Source organism: Euleptes europaea, chromosome 1, assembly GCF_029931775.1.
Source record: "Euleptes europaea isolate rEulEur1 chromosome 1, rEulEur1.hap1, whole genome shotgun sequence".
In the NCBI taxonomy this organism is placed as follows: domain Eukaryota; kingdom Metazoa; phylum Chordata; class Lepidosauria; order Squamata; family Sphaerodactylidae; genus Euleptes; species Euleptes europaea.
Genome location: NC_079312.1, coordinates 95,446,722 through 95,460,836, shown reverse-complemented (window position 1 = coordinate 95,460,836; position 14,115 = coordinate 95,446,722). Strand labels below are relative to the sequence as shown.

At 41.5% G+C, this 14,115-nt stretch overlaps 1 protein-coding gene across 6 annotated transcripts in view; it reads left to right on the top strand.

Annotated features, from left to right (window-relative positions):
* The window catches only part of RAPGEF6 (Rap guanine nucleotide exchange factor 6), a 173,163-nt gene that overhangs the window by 55,720 nt on the left and 103,328 nt on the right, over nt 1-14,115 (top strand). For all 6 annotated transcript variants that reach the window (XM_056854283.1, XM_056854265.1, XM_056854300.1 and 3 more), the window contains exons 5-6: nt 1,043-1,112; nt 7,225-7,368. In XM_056854283.1, coding sequence (XP_056710261.1) covers nt 1,043-1,112; nt 7,225-7,368 — 214 coding nt within the window. The remainder of the gene's footprint in view (nt 1-1,042; nt 1,113-7,224; nt 7,369-14,115) is intronic.

The following is a 14,115-nucleotide window of genomic DNA, read 5'->3' as shown; positions in this document are numbered from 1 at the left end:
AGTGTTCTTGTCACTTGCGCTGTCCAAAGAGGCATGGACGCCGGCGCAGGGGGACTCACTCTGGCTCTGGGAAGCGACGCAGCATCGTGAGCCTCATGCACCGGTGCTCCCTCCCCGGCAGCATTTTTTTGGCATGAGAGGTCGCGCTGGCATCCAGGCGGGGGGGGGGGGGGCATTCCCAGGAGTGGAGCTGCCATTAGGCAGCTCCCAAAGTCCTTTCGCCCTGGGAATGCTCCATTTTACAGGCGTTGAGTTACACCTGCAAAGTAGGTGGTGTAGTAGTCCCGTTAAACTCAATAAGGGAGTTTCATGGGGATTTTTAAAAAGTGGAGATTTTATTTTATTTACAGCCTGGGAAGCCTCTTAGGAGGTGGCGTAGTTGTGCTGTCCCCAGTTGTCAACTAACTATGCCCCCCCCCCTGGATTGGGCTGCCCATCTGAAAAATCCCAGACAAGTACATACCAGTAATCAAAATATTTAAAACAATATAATCAGGTTTGGTTTTTATGTTCTTTCTTGCATTGCCCATTCTTTGACAGTGGGGTAAGATATTCGTACTTTTCCCCTTCCAGCATATGTGATGGGTTATGGGACCTTCCTAAACCAAGAGCAAGATTTTGGCCTATTGGAAGCCATTTTGGTTAATCCATGCCAACAGTATAAGAAAACAAGTAACCACTTGTTGAGATGTGGTTAAGGATGGATTTTTTCTCTTTCTCAGTATATCTTGGCATTTTTGTATATGCCCTTTTATCTATATATATCTATATCTATAAGGGCATAGAGTACAAAAATGCCACTGTTTAAAGTACTCCATATATATATATATATATATATATATATATATATATATATATATATATATATATATATATATATATATATATATATACACACATACAGCCCCTTAAAAGGTCATGTGAAATGTGATCAACTGTGTTCTGTCCCATTCAGTTAACATTTAGCACTACTGTATTTCTACTTTTCTATTACTGTCTCAACTTAATGTGGGCTAATGTTTTATTTTTTTTGTCTTCTCAGTTTTGGCAAGCAATCTGGAGGAAAACGAGGTTGCGAGTGTATTGTACTGGAGCCTTCTGAAATGATTGTGGTAAGGATAGATCTTTAGAAAGTCAACAAACATTGAACACATTCTCGTACATTATGAATGAGAACCTATTGTCAGTTGGTATGATCAGACCTTATCATGTTAACTCCAGCTATGGCTTCAGAGAAGCATACCACACATCTGTACTGTTCCCTGATTTTTGTTGTACTTTTTAAAGCCTTTTATGATGGCAATGAATATTCAGATGCTTGGTTTGGATGCTTTCATCTATTCTGCCAGTACAAGAGAGAGCAGGGTGATATTGCACAATCTCTTTTGGTAGTGTAGCTGCTAAAGCTGCATTATGAGAAGACAAGACTCACTGGAAAATAATGCTATAGAAAATGTTGAAGGCAGCAGGAAAAGAGGAATGCCCAACATGAGATAGATTGACTCAGTCAAGAAAGCTATGGCTCTCAGTTTGCAAGACCCGAGCAAGGCCGCTAACGATAGGACGTTTTGGAGATCGTTCATTCAAACGATAGCCATAGATCAGAAGTGACTTGATGGCAGTTAATACACACGCAACTTTCATAGCCAGGAAGAATGCACCCATAAATGCTGGCATCATCTTTTGGAACTATATAGCTTGCTTTTTCTTCACAAACCCATTGTGTACGACGGGACAATAGGAGGCCTTCTTTTATTGAGCCTGTATTTTTTTACCTTAAAAAAAAAAACCAACATGTTAAAAGGCATGTAAATAATTTCAACATTAAATATAAAATAAATTAATAAAATATATAATCTCAAATAACACAAAGCCAGGGAGGACAGTTATCTGGCCTATGCTAAACAAAACAAAAAAAGTTTTCATCTGCTGGTGAAGACAACAGTAGAGGGAGACTTGGCCATGGACACCTAGTTTGTATCTCAGGAAGAAAATCCTCTCCTTTATTTGAAAACTGAAAGCAAAACTGAGCTGATGCATCTTCCAGTTGACAGCCATATTGTGATGGCTCCACTCCAATGGACACCACTTTGGGCACTTTTACACAGCCCAAATAATGCACTTTCAATCCACTTTCACTGCACCTTAATGATTGTTTGCAAGTGGATTTTGCCAGTTCACACACCTTCAAAATCCACCTTCAAAGTGCATTGAATGTCGATTGAAAGTGCATTATTTGGACGGTGTGAAAGTGCCCTTTGTGATTTGCTCTTCCCTCTGGTAGATATTGTGTGGTGGTGTCCACTACCATTTCTCAAATTCCAAAAATATTTGTAGACTTCATCAGTTTGGGGAAACATAGCATAGTGTATTTTGCCACATGGATATCTGCTGAGGTAGGTGCCATTAGTGCAGTCCTGTTCAAATTTACTTAAGTTTAACTCCATTGATTTCAGTGGGATTTGATTGGAGTATTCTGCACAGGAGTTCACTGAAAGCCTGCAGTGTTCTTAAAAAGAGGGAACTGTTTTCAGCTGGAGCTGCTACCCTACGAGTAAGCATACAAATGGTTCCTAAGCAGTACAGAATTTAAGACAAATGGACTAATGAAATATGTTTGTATTGGAGTTTTCCAGCTGATTGTATTTTCAGTTCCGTTATAATAGCAATATCTGAAGGAAGCAGGTGGGCGTAGTTACTATAATTCTCACGAACAGTTCATTGTGTTTGCTTTTCTGGTAACAAACATTCTTAACCTTTTGCTTTCATAATGTACAGCCAGCCAGTCAATTCTGGGTATTTTTTAAAACTAAACTTCCTTCTGCTAAAAAGCAGCTTTGTCCACAATTTCATGAAAGTAGTAATACATTTTTGCAAGTTAACCAATTTTGCTGTACTTAATCTTTGATTCTCATTGAATTAGATGTTTTGTATAATTTTGCAGTCGTTTTTCAAGAATTTGTGGCAAACACCAATAGTATTGGTTAAGCATATAGTTGTTAAATGTGGACCTAGGAAATCTGGTGTGCTGTTGGGATTTTCTCTCTCTCTCGCCATCAGTAAAGCAGTTAAAAAGCATAGGCTGCCATAGTAACAGCACTTTTCTGGAAGGAGCCCCAGCTAGCCTGATCTTGTCCAATCTCAAAAGCTAAACAGGGTTGGCTCTGGTTAGTTTTTGGATGGGAGACTACCAAGGAATACCAGGGTCATTATGCAGAGTAGGCAATGACAAACCACCTCAGTTGGTCACTTGCCTTGAAAACCCTACTGGGTTGCCATACAACTGGCTACGACTTGATGGCACTTAACACAATGTGGCTTGTGTGTGTGTGTGTGTGTGTGTGTGTGTGTGTGTGTGTGTAAAGTGAGACTTCTGAGTAGGATTGCTTAGAATTGTTCCCATAGTGGCGTGCTTCAGAGGTGTCTGCTGAAGACCAATAGAATGCAAATTGTAAAGCAGTTTATGTGTTAAAAGTGCTAAAAATTAAATTATAACATGATATTTGAATAATATATATTAACTAGCTGGACTCTAGACAATGGTTTTATAAGATTCTGCATGTGAGAAAATTTGCTTTACCTTTTTTAAAAAGACAGAAGTACCTACATTCTGGAACAATATTGGAAAAATTACACTTAAGAGTTGTAGACATTGATCCTAAAACTGTATTTGACAACATAGCCAAACATTTGGATCCCATTGATTTCTAGGAGAGGGGAGTGATATTTGCCAATCGCCTGCAGGAAATCTTTGACCATAAGCTATTCTAAGGCAAGAGCTCTTGATAAAACCTGCTATTTGCAATTGTCTGCCACTTCCTTTTGAGCTCTAAACTCTTAAGTACAACCACAGTGCCCTCATGCATGCTGTGATGACAAGACAGGCTCCCAGTCATGAGCTGGGGTGTGTGTGTGTGTGCCTTGTGTGTAAGGGGGGAGGGACCCAGGATGATTTGGGCAATTGGGCCGAGCACTGGCAGTCAGCCAGTCAGATCTCAGGGATCTTCCTGTGGCCTGCCCCTGAGGTTGGCCCATCACTTAATGGGTGGGGAATGCAGACCTACAGGCTGCAGTCTTGTTCTGATGCTCAGATTGAAAGGAGCTGGCCGAAGAGGTGCTTGGCATTCAGCAACTCTCTGTTGGCATTAGCCTATGGAGGGGGTTGAGCACCCAGGACTTCTCCCTTAAGTCAGCTGAATGGAGCTGGATGTACCTCTCCAAGGCACTCTGGGCCTTGTTCTAGCCCATGGATTGGGGTGATTGAACACCCAGGACTTTACCACAAGTGAGGCTGTCTTTACAGACTGGATGGAGTACGCTGCCCCACAGAGGATGACGACATATGATTTGAGGATCCCTGAGCTGGATTGGTGTGGATATTACAGATTCCTTTGGTTTGGCTGTGGAGCCAGGCAAGCTAAGTTGCCTGCCTCCTGTGGCGTTCAGGCATTGGCCGAGGAACATAATGCAGGTTGTGCAGGGTGGTCTCCCTGCATGACCAAAAGGGGAGAGTCCCCTTAAGGGGCACTGGGGGGCAGGGCATGGGAAGCCAACCTCAGGGCTGGTCACACCTCTAGAAGGATGGTGATGGCTGGGAATAGTAGTTTCTACCACTTCCAGCCTCAATACCAGCCCTCTGCCCTCGGTTACCCCAACAGGTGGGTTAGGGGAGGTGTTGACAGCAGTGGGGCTGTCATCAGTACCCATTGTCCCCAGCTTATGCTATGTCAAGACCTGAGGAACACTATCATAATTCTGTATTTCATATGGAAAGTACTTTATGGTAAAATATTTCCTTTTAATAATACAGAAACATATGTACATTCCCTGTGGAACTCCTTAAGGTCCTGCAGGGCCCTGATGTTACCAGGCAAAGCATTCCACCAGGCCAGAGCCAGGGCCAAGAAAACCCTGGCTCTCGTTGAGGACAGCCACACACTCTTAGGGTCAGGGACCACCATTAAGTTCTCATTAGTTTATCATAGTGACCTTTGAGGGTATGTCAGGAGAGGCGGTCCCGAAGATACAAGGGTCCCAGACCGTTTAAGGCTTTAAAGGTCAAAAACAGCACCTTGGACCTGATCCTATACTTCAGCTGGGGCCAGTGCAAGTGGCCTTTGTAACATGTTTCAGACATAATCCAGCCAAAGTTTAGCAATGTTAATTCCTTTTGAATTCAATGGGAAACATTTAAGAGTTTGTTTAATTTGACCTGTGAAATCAGTAGGATGGAAAAATAGTTAATCTTGTCTTGACTGCTCCTCTTGGTTGATCTAAAACAGTAAAAGTTTTATTATCTGGCACTTATGGGGAATGGAGGTTGGTTAATCAAATATCCTGGATGCTCAGTCTTACTGCTCTGTCCTGCTTCCTACCCAGAGGAATCTGCAGCAACCAAACCCCATCCTGTTGGGAATGCCATGGTGTCAGCCTCCATACCTGGTGGGAACCCTCCCATTTTGTCTGAGCCAAGAAGCCATCCTATACAGCAGGCAAGCAAGTGGACCAGCTGCCCAGGAGCGCTTTGGCAGAACTGGCTTTCAACAGCTTGAGGCGAGCTGAGGGGGAAGGAGGGACCCAAGGATGACATTAGTTGGCAGTGCTGGCTGTGAGAAGCCCAGCAATGCCCAGAGGCATCAAGGTGGCTGCAGCAGAGGCCGGAGTGGTGTGTGCAGGTGCCTTGAGACGCAGCGATATGGTGGCTGAGGAAGGTAGAGGAAGAAGAGTTGGTTTTTATACCCTGCTTTTTGCAACCTTAACGAGTCTCCGAGTGTCTTACAATCACAATCCCTTCCTCTCCTCACAACAGGCTCCTTGTGAGGTAGGTGGGGCTGAGAGAGTTCTGAGAGAACTGTGACTGGCCCAAGGTCACCCAGCAGGCTTCCATGTGGAGGAGTGGGGAATCGAACCCGGTTCTCCAGATTAGAGTCTGCTGCTCTTAACCATTACACCATGCTGGCTCTCCCATGCTGCTCAAGATCAATGGATCAAGGAGCTTCTAACGGATAAAGGAAAAGAAAGGAGATGCTCTCCCACGCTAGCTTCCCCTCTGGTCAAGGCTGATTAACTGAGCATTTTGGACAATCAAGTGCTGGGTGGCAAAGCATTTGCTGTAATAGTTTTAATACTAATTCCTGTGTTGACTGCAAAGAAATAGAGGCAAAAGTAATAAGAGGGGAAACTCTGTACTGACTATCCACTGACAGTATAGGCTAGTGAGACTTTTTTGCTTGAGGATGGATATAACAATAACTAGTGAGACTTTTTTGCTTGAGGATGGATATAACAATAACAGTGTTAGCTGATCTTACTTCTCTCCTTACTTAGCTAAAGAGATGAAGTTCCTTCCTTGCTGCAACCTTTTCGCTTATTTGTAACATACAGTAAATGAGTACAGAGAGAATGTGGTGCTTCTTTCCTTGGTGGTTTGTATATATGTGTCTGTCTGTGCTATTTCCTGCCGAGATTTCAAAAGGAAATGGGGAGACAGGACTCTTTTTATAGCATAAATGGACCCGAGAGGATAGTATGTTTCTCCCTCAACTCACCCTTCCAAAATATGATCTTTCAAACCATTGGTAGAGTTAAGGTTTTAGCAGGTTTGGTTGAGACTGAAACTTTCCCTTTTAAATATGCTTTATATTGTAAAGTATTAGCACTGATCATGAGGTCAATATGAACGACAGTAACCTGATAAATTGGGGTATTAGATGCAGTTAAGAAATATTGCTGGACTTGACATCTACCAGTACTTCTTTAAATGGAGTATGACCTGCTTTTATGTTAGCAAAACAACACTGAAGTAGCAGCCTTTGAAAATATAGCGCTGTGTAACTGAGATAAATACAAATATCAATATGTACCTTTCAAGCTCTCTCTACCCTGTGACAGTGTAACGATTTTATTTTTTATACATAGTGTAAGTTGAATGAGCACTTTTTATTGCTAGTTAGGTGGCCTTTCTTAGGGTGTTTTTCTTTCTTTTTTTTCTTTCTTAAACGCTGTTTCCAGGAAGGAAATTGTGGCCTCCCAACTCATTGTAAGAATAGAATTGAAGTCATGTAGCTCTAGTTTAGAAAACTTGCACAAACGTCTTCTAACCAAGTCCCCCAGGCATTAGTAACTTATGTTGAGCCTGTCCTCATGAGCCTAGTAAGATTACACAGGCTTTCGATGATATGGAAGAATTGGATGTTTAACCAGGACCCTGACCATGTGTTCCAGGTGGAGAACTCGAAAGAGAATGAAGACAACATCCTCCAGAGGGAAGGGCCTCGCCGACAATCTCGGCGGAGATTTAGGAAGATTAACCTGAAGGGAGAACGCCAGACCATCACAGACAATGTGGATGTTAGCAGCTACCTGTCAGTAAGTCTGCTTCCCATAATCTGATCTGTTTGCCTTACCTTTTGCTGTTTTGTATGTGGGTGTTTTCTGGGATGAAATGAAGAGATGGACAAAAAACTGGGTTGCACTTACCTGTTACTGTTGTTATAGTTACAGCCCCCCCCCCAGTGGTGTTTTAAGCTAAAAAAAAATCTCTCTGTGGCAGGCCTGCCCATGCACAGTGCCAATGTGTGCCTGCACAGAAGACAGAAGATGAACTTTCAAATTTGAGTTTGTAAGACTTTAAGTTGTAGATGGCTTTTGAGGCATGGCACCTTAAAGCACCTGTAGCTTTCAAAGAATTATGCTAATGTACTTCCAAGAGGCACAGATCAGTGGAGGCTTGTCCTGTCCAAAGCATTTTGAGACTGTTTTTAGTTAGGGTGAGACTTTTAAAACTCAGATTTATTTAAGCACTTCAGGTACCTGCTTGAGCCAGCTCTTAGTAAGGTAAAAACAGTTACAATAAACTCAGTCAACATTATTAAATCAATAAAATTAATAAAACTATTTAGAAAATTAGAAGAAGAAAAAACAGCACAGAACAAATACAGTAAAAGAAAAACAAAGTATTTTAAGCAGCCAACTGGAGCATTAAAAAAGCAGGAACGTTATATATAAAAGCAACTTTGTGAGAAACTCAGCAAGGTAGAAATATTCTTCAGTAGATAATAAATGGGGGTTCACAATTAAGAGAAAAATATATTTTACAAAACCTGACAAAGTGAACGGATGTTCAAAGCTGTCATCAAACCCACAGAAGTTTAGTTGCCAAGTAGATGGATGTGGGGTGAATGTTTCATGCGTGGGATATCACAGCTGGGGTTTCAACCATTTTCTGATGGATTTTATGGAAGGCTAGCTAACAGTGAGAAAGCAGATGCCCAGGATGATGAGCCACCTGTTCAGCAGCAAGTAACACTTCTTCATTTTTAACTTTTTAGGCCTGTACATTTCAAAATACTAGGACAGACCAAATTAATTTTATATTTCCCTGCCTTAACTAAGAACACTGAAAGGCTGACCAAAAAGGAAGGTAGAAAAGAGCAAGAGTCCAGTAGCACCTTAACGACTAACAAAATTTCTGGCAGGGTATGAGCTTCCGTGAGCCAGAGCTACCCATAGTGATCTATCTCCAAAGGCAAAGGTGTTTAGAAATCTGCAAAAATGTCTGACTTCAGCTTTTAAAAAAAAATGTTTGTTGAGTGCAATATTCCATTGTTTTTTCCTCCCTGACACCCATGCAGGTTTTTAAAGCTCTCTTCCTCCTTTTTTTTTTTTTGCTACTTTCCTATCTCTCAGAGATGAAAATTGCAGTTTTATGTGTATTTCAAAAACCTCATCCAAACCAACCTCTTAGAATTCTTTGAGAATGTCAATGAACATGTATACACGAGTGATTTAGTAGCCATTGAATACTTGGACATTCACAGAATGTTCAACAAGGTGCCTTGCCAGAGACTTCTCAGTAGGATTTTATATCCATGGGATAAGAGGACATTCCTATATGGTTTAGTAACTGGTTATGAAAGAAGAAACAAAGAGTGAGAATACATGCTCAATTTTCTCGGTGGAAGTAGGTGAGCAGTGGGGTCCTGCATGGATCTATTGGGACCAGTCCCATAAACTACTTGAATCAGGTGGAACAATTAGTTAGTTTATTAGATTTGTGACCTGCCGCCCCTGGCAAGCAAGGCTCAGGGCTGTTTCACAACATGTTCGTGGGCCTAATTCTGCTGCCCTGGAGGAGCCTTGCTGATTTGTAAAGAATCCAGATGTCTGTCTGTCTGTCTGTCTGTCTGTCTGTCTGTCTGTCTGTCTGTCTTTCTTTCTAATTAAAAATTGCACCAGTTGCATATTTACAAGTTTGGGGATGCTTGCAACCCAGTGGTAGTAGAAAAAGGCTTCTGCCCACCAGGTGCCGTTTGCTTATATATTCACCGGGCCGTAGCACTTAAACAGAAAATACTTCAGTGGAAACTGCTTTGTTTGGCGATGTAGCTTTTGTTTTGTTTTGCTTTTTAGTGAGGAAGCTAAGCAAATGAGTGTTTCAGTTGTTCAGTATCTTTTATTTGTGGTTTGTATTCATGCAGCAGTCAGATGATTTTTTTACCTTGTTAGCAGAAAGAAGCCCTGACTGCAGTGAATTAATTTCCTGCAGTCTGGAAGTGGTAAGCTACTTTTGTATGCTATCTCGGAACCCCTCGTTTGCTGCTTCATTTGCTAGCTCAGTGTTTGGAGGAAGAAAATGTTTGTTTGTGGATTATATGGAGCGTTGCAGTGCATTTTAGAGAAGTGCTGCAAATTCTATGACAGTGTAAACTTTTGAAAAAAAATCCTTGAACTTTTGCTTACCAGAAATGTTGTTGTTGGGGGGCGGGGGGGTTGCAGTCTGACTTAGAAGATGTATGGAGGAGCAATAGTCATATCTGTCCTAGAGTGCTGTTAACTGATGTTGTCAACTGATACAGGAAGTTGCTTGTCTGGCTGACTGCCAGATTGCTGATTCAAAGGGACCTTAACAGGCTTAAAATGGCATCCAAAGTACAGCATGAAGAACTAGGCCGGCTAAGATCTTTGGCAAGGTGACAAGGAAGTGTCTTTCCTTATTTCTGGTATTAGTTTATTCTTATGGAAACCAAGATCACCAAATTAATTTTGATGAAGTACTCTTGTGATTAGCTTTTTTAAAAAAGAGTTATGTCATAATAAATCAATCTATAAAATGCCTTAGAACATCCTCTCTCTTTAATTCCTAAAATCTAACATGACATTTTGTTCTAAAACAAAATTCTAGTTCTTGCAGCTTCCACAGTATTTCTCCTTACACCCCATCTCATCTCCCCACTCTTTTTTTAAATATATTTTTTAATTTCTTATTCTCCCCACTCCTGATGCTCCATTTGTTGGGCATCATTTTGGCTTGCTAAGCAATTAAAAATTCCAAACCCTGAAATTCACCTTGTTTGTGAATATTTTGAACCACAGAAACACACCATATTTTGCTATTAGATATATAACAAGTTGATGCCCATGAGGACTCACAGGAAATATCTGCCAAGAAACTGGTTTTCTATTGCATTTTCTTGTTCTGTTTAAACATTGGTTCAGGCTGGAGGCATAGTCAAGATGGAAGTTTCCTTACTGAAACTCAGCAAATTGTTGTCTTGCAGAAACTTAGGTAAGGATTCGGCCCGCGGGCCGCCTGTTTGACACCCCTGGTCTAGTAAGTCTTTTAATCTTAGCTTTGTTATTTTATGCTCACTGCTCTTGTATTCTTATTCCTTGCACAATTTTAATAAATCACTTTAATTATATCTTGTGGTGTCTTAGGTTAAAGGAGGCTTCAATCTGAATCCAGTACTTGAGCCTGGATTGGCTACAGCTACCAGAGTAACTGTTTCTGAAACTTGCCTTGTAAGCAGTTTACCTTGCAAGGCTGATTTTCTTGAGTTTAGTCCCAGGAGGGTCAGAGGCTTCTCCTTTGGTCTCTGACTGACTGGGTAGTAAAGGGACTGGTAGCACCTTACCAGCTGAGGCTTGAGGGTTCACACTTCAGGCTTTTATAATATGTTTTGGTCAACTGCCCCATCCCAAGGGGGTGTTCTTGGATTAGGCATCTTGACAATATCAGTTTCGCTTCCCCCTTTCTCCAAGTTATTTTCTATTGGGAGGTTACATTTTTTGTCTGGCCAATTTCCTACCCATGTTTCCCCCCCCCACCTTTTTTTTCTTTGCAACATCTGTACACGAGCAGATGTAGTAGCAGGTTTAATTTATGTGAGAACTGGACTTCATTTTGAATTCAGAAAAATAGAGTCCTTTTGCTATTGGGAACTTTAAGAAACATAATAGAATTTAAGAAATAGGAAAATTCTGTTCTGATTTTTAAAAGATTAAATGGACACTCCTAAGGCTATATACTGTCTATTTATAGCCTCACTGTGGTTGGTTACTTTAGTAGTGCTTTGTCTCCATCTGCCTATTTTACTCATGATGGGAAGGGAGATGGAAGTGCCAACCTGTGATTGCCTACTCCCAGAATGTGATCAATACTTGCAAATCATTCTACTGCTTAACAGCAACCAAACCAGGACTGCATAGCAGTTGTAGAGTACTCTATATCTAATTGAATCAAAAGATTTATTTGACTTAGGCCAAAGTATGTATCAAACCTGGAATATGGCCAGATTCCTTAGATTTAATGTTTATCTATTCTTAATGCAAAAACGGTTAGCAACTTCTTTATTGCTTCTTTTTAAGATAACTCCCTTGAACGACTTCACAATCACTCTAATGCTTGTAGGTTTTTATTATGTATTAAAATATATTATAAGCTGAATTGACAGGTATGATATTTGAGAAATGTTGTCACTGTAATTTACTTCCTACATCCTAGAATGTAAAGTTGCCTAAGACAAAAATACTTCCAAGTACAGAATGTGTGTATTATCATTCACCATTACATGCTGATGCAGAGGGTCCATGGCCCAGAGGACTGGTTGCTGTAAGAGTCTGTAGCAGGAAGTGTGCATGGAAGGGGTCCTTGAATCCAGGCCATGGTAGGCATATCCCTGTTATGTCTGGAACTTCCTCCCAGAACACCTACGTGATACACCTCTTTCCTTAAAAAAAAATACTGATGAAGGAAGCTTTGACCCTTGAAAGCTTAGACCCCAAAAATCGTATTTGTCTCTAAGGTGCTAATGGACTCGAATCTAGCTGTTCTGCTGCAGACCAACACAGCTACCCTCTGAAACTTAAAAAAAAAGAAATACATGTTTAGCCTTTGTGATTGGTAAGGAATAAATATTTATTGTATGGCCATCTTGGACTATCCTGGCCACCCAGTAGACTCATGAAACCTTCAGTTTTACTTTTACATCAAAAGCAAGATAGTGTAAGTGTTGAGAGGTTTGTAAAGGTAATCACAATGAATAATTTTTCTAAAGATATATGTCACGCGTACACATTAAAATCCCAAAGTAGTAATATCATAGCAGAGTATGCATACTGTGAATGTACTTTTATAAAACAGTTACCAAAAAAAGCCTAAGGAATGAAAATGCAATATTAAGGGGACCTATAATTTAAAACAAACAAACTACAAGTGAAGGGATTAGATTGGGTCCAGCAATCTAAGGATGCAAAATTTGTAGATCTTATCTTCCTTCTGTTACCTCCACAGTCCTTGGGAAAGTGGATTTCTGGGGTTGTGAGACCCTTGTGGGTTGGGAGGCTGCATTGAGGAGGAAGAAGGGTGTGAAATCACCTGCTTCTACCTCCTTAGCATAGCACTTTGATCCATGGCCTTTCAGGGAGGGGTGTGTTACAGTGGTAGAGCCTCTGTGTTGCATATAGAAGGTTCCAGATTCAGTTCTTGGCACCACCTGCTAAAAGTAGGATGTTATGTGAAAGACCTCTACTGGACAATGCGGAGAGATGCTGTCAGAGTAAGCAATATTGGCCTTGGTCAAGTGACTATTGGCAACAGTCAGGCAACACACAAGGATGACCAAAGTGAGAAGGGAAGATAAAGCATAGAAAGAAGACGACCGGGGAGGAGGGAAGGGGTCCTCCACTGCTCTGGTAATCCCTAGGCCCCACGACCTTACAACTAACCCACTCCTTTTAAAGGGCCCTGGCTCCTTTTCCAGAGCTGTCAGGATTATCCTAGTTAAAAGGCCTTATACTTTGGGTGAATTCAGCTGATTCTTCTGTCACAATACTGCACCTACTTTCCTGAAGCATATAGTGGATGCTTGGTGTAGTGCCTAGGAGTGTCATGGACCATGTGGGTGCCATGTTGGAGAACCCTGATATAAGGGAAAGGCCACTGCCTTTTCCACCTCAGATTCCCAAGGACCTGCCTTTTACAAGGGAAGGAAAATGTATGCATTAGAGCAGCATGAAAGAACACAAAGCTTCAGAAGGCTGCCATCTTTCAAATAGCCTAGTGGGAAAAAGCACCCAGATGATAAACTGGACAGAATAGATCTAAATCCTACCCAAGGAGAAGATGGGAATAAGACAGTGCTCATGTTTTGGACAGCTGTTGACTATTAGGAGTAAATAAGGAAGAGGCAAGAAAAGAACTCACATTTCATACTAGAAAGCATTTCTCTAACATCCCTAGCCTTTGGAATATTGTGAGGCCTTTGAAATCCATTATTGAGCCTGATGTTGAAACCAGCCCAGTATACCAGGACAGGGAAGACAGCAGAGAAAGCCATAGCACTGTGTGTATGACTTAGCATGCATAAGATCTCCAGTTGAAGCCCTACAGGTCAGCCTTGAAAGCAGTCCCAGCACAGAGGAGATTTAGCACTGTCAGCGATGCGCAGCTCATGCTGATTGGCTCTTCACTTACTAATAATTTTTCTTAACGTCTTCCCATGCAGCTATTCCTCCACTGCATTCAGGATATAACCTTTTATTGTTGTTGTTGTTTCCTGCTGCTATTCATCCTAGCAACCTTTTCTCCCCACTGTCATGATGTAGTCACTGAGTCAATACTTAACCATTCCTTATAAAGAGTTTCATGTTGGAACACTGTTTGCAGTTGCTCTTGGAGCTTCTCCATGGGGCTCTGGTCCTGCTAGGTAAAAGTCATGAATGTCTGGGTAACAGTGCAGAAAGGTACAGAAGAGGCAACCAGCATGATTAGGGGGCTGAAGCACCTTTCCTGCAAGGAAAGGCTGAGGAGTCTGGGACTTTTCAGTTTAGAAA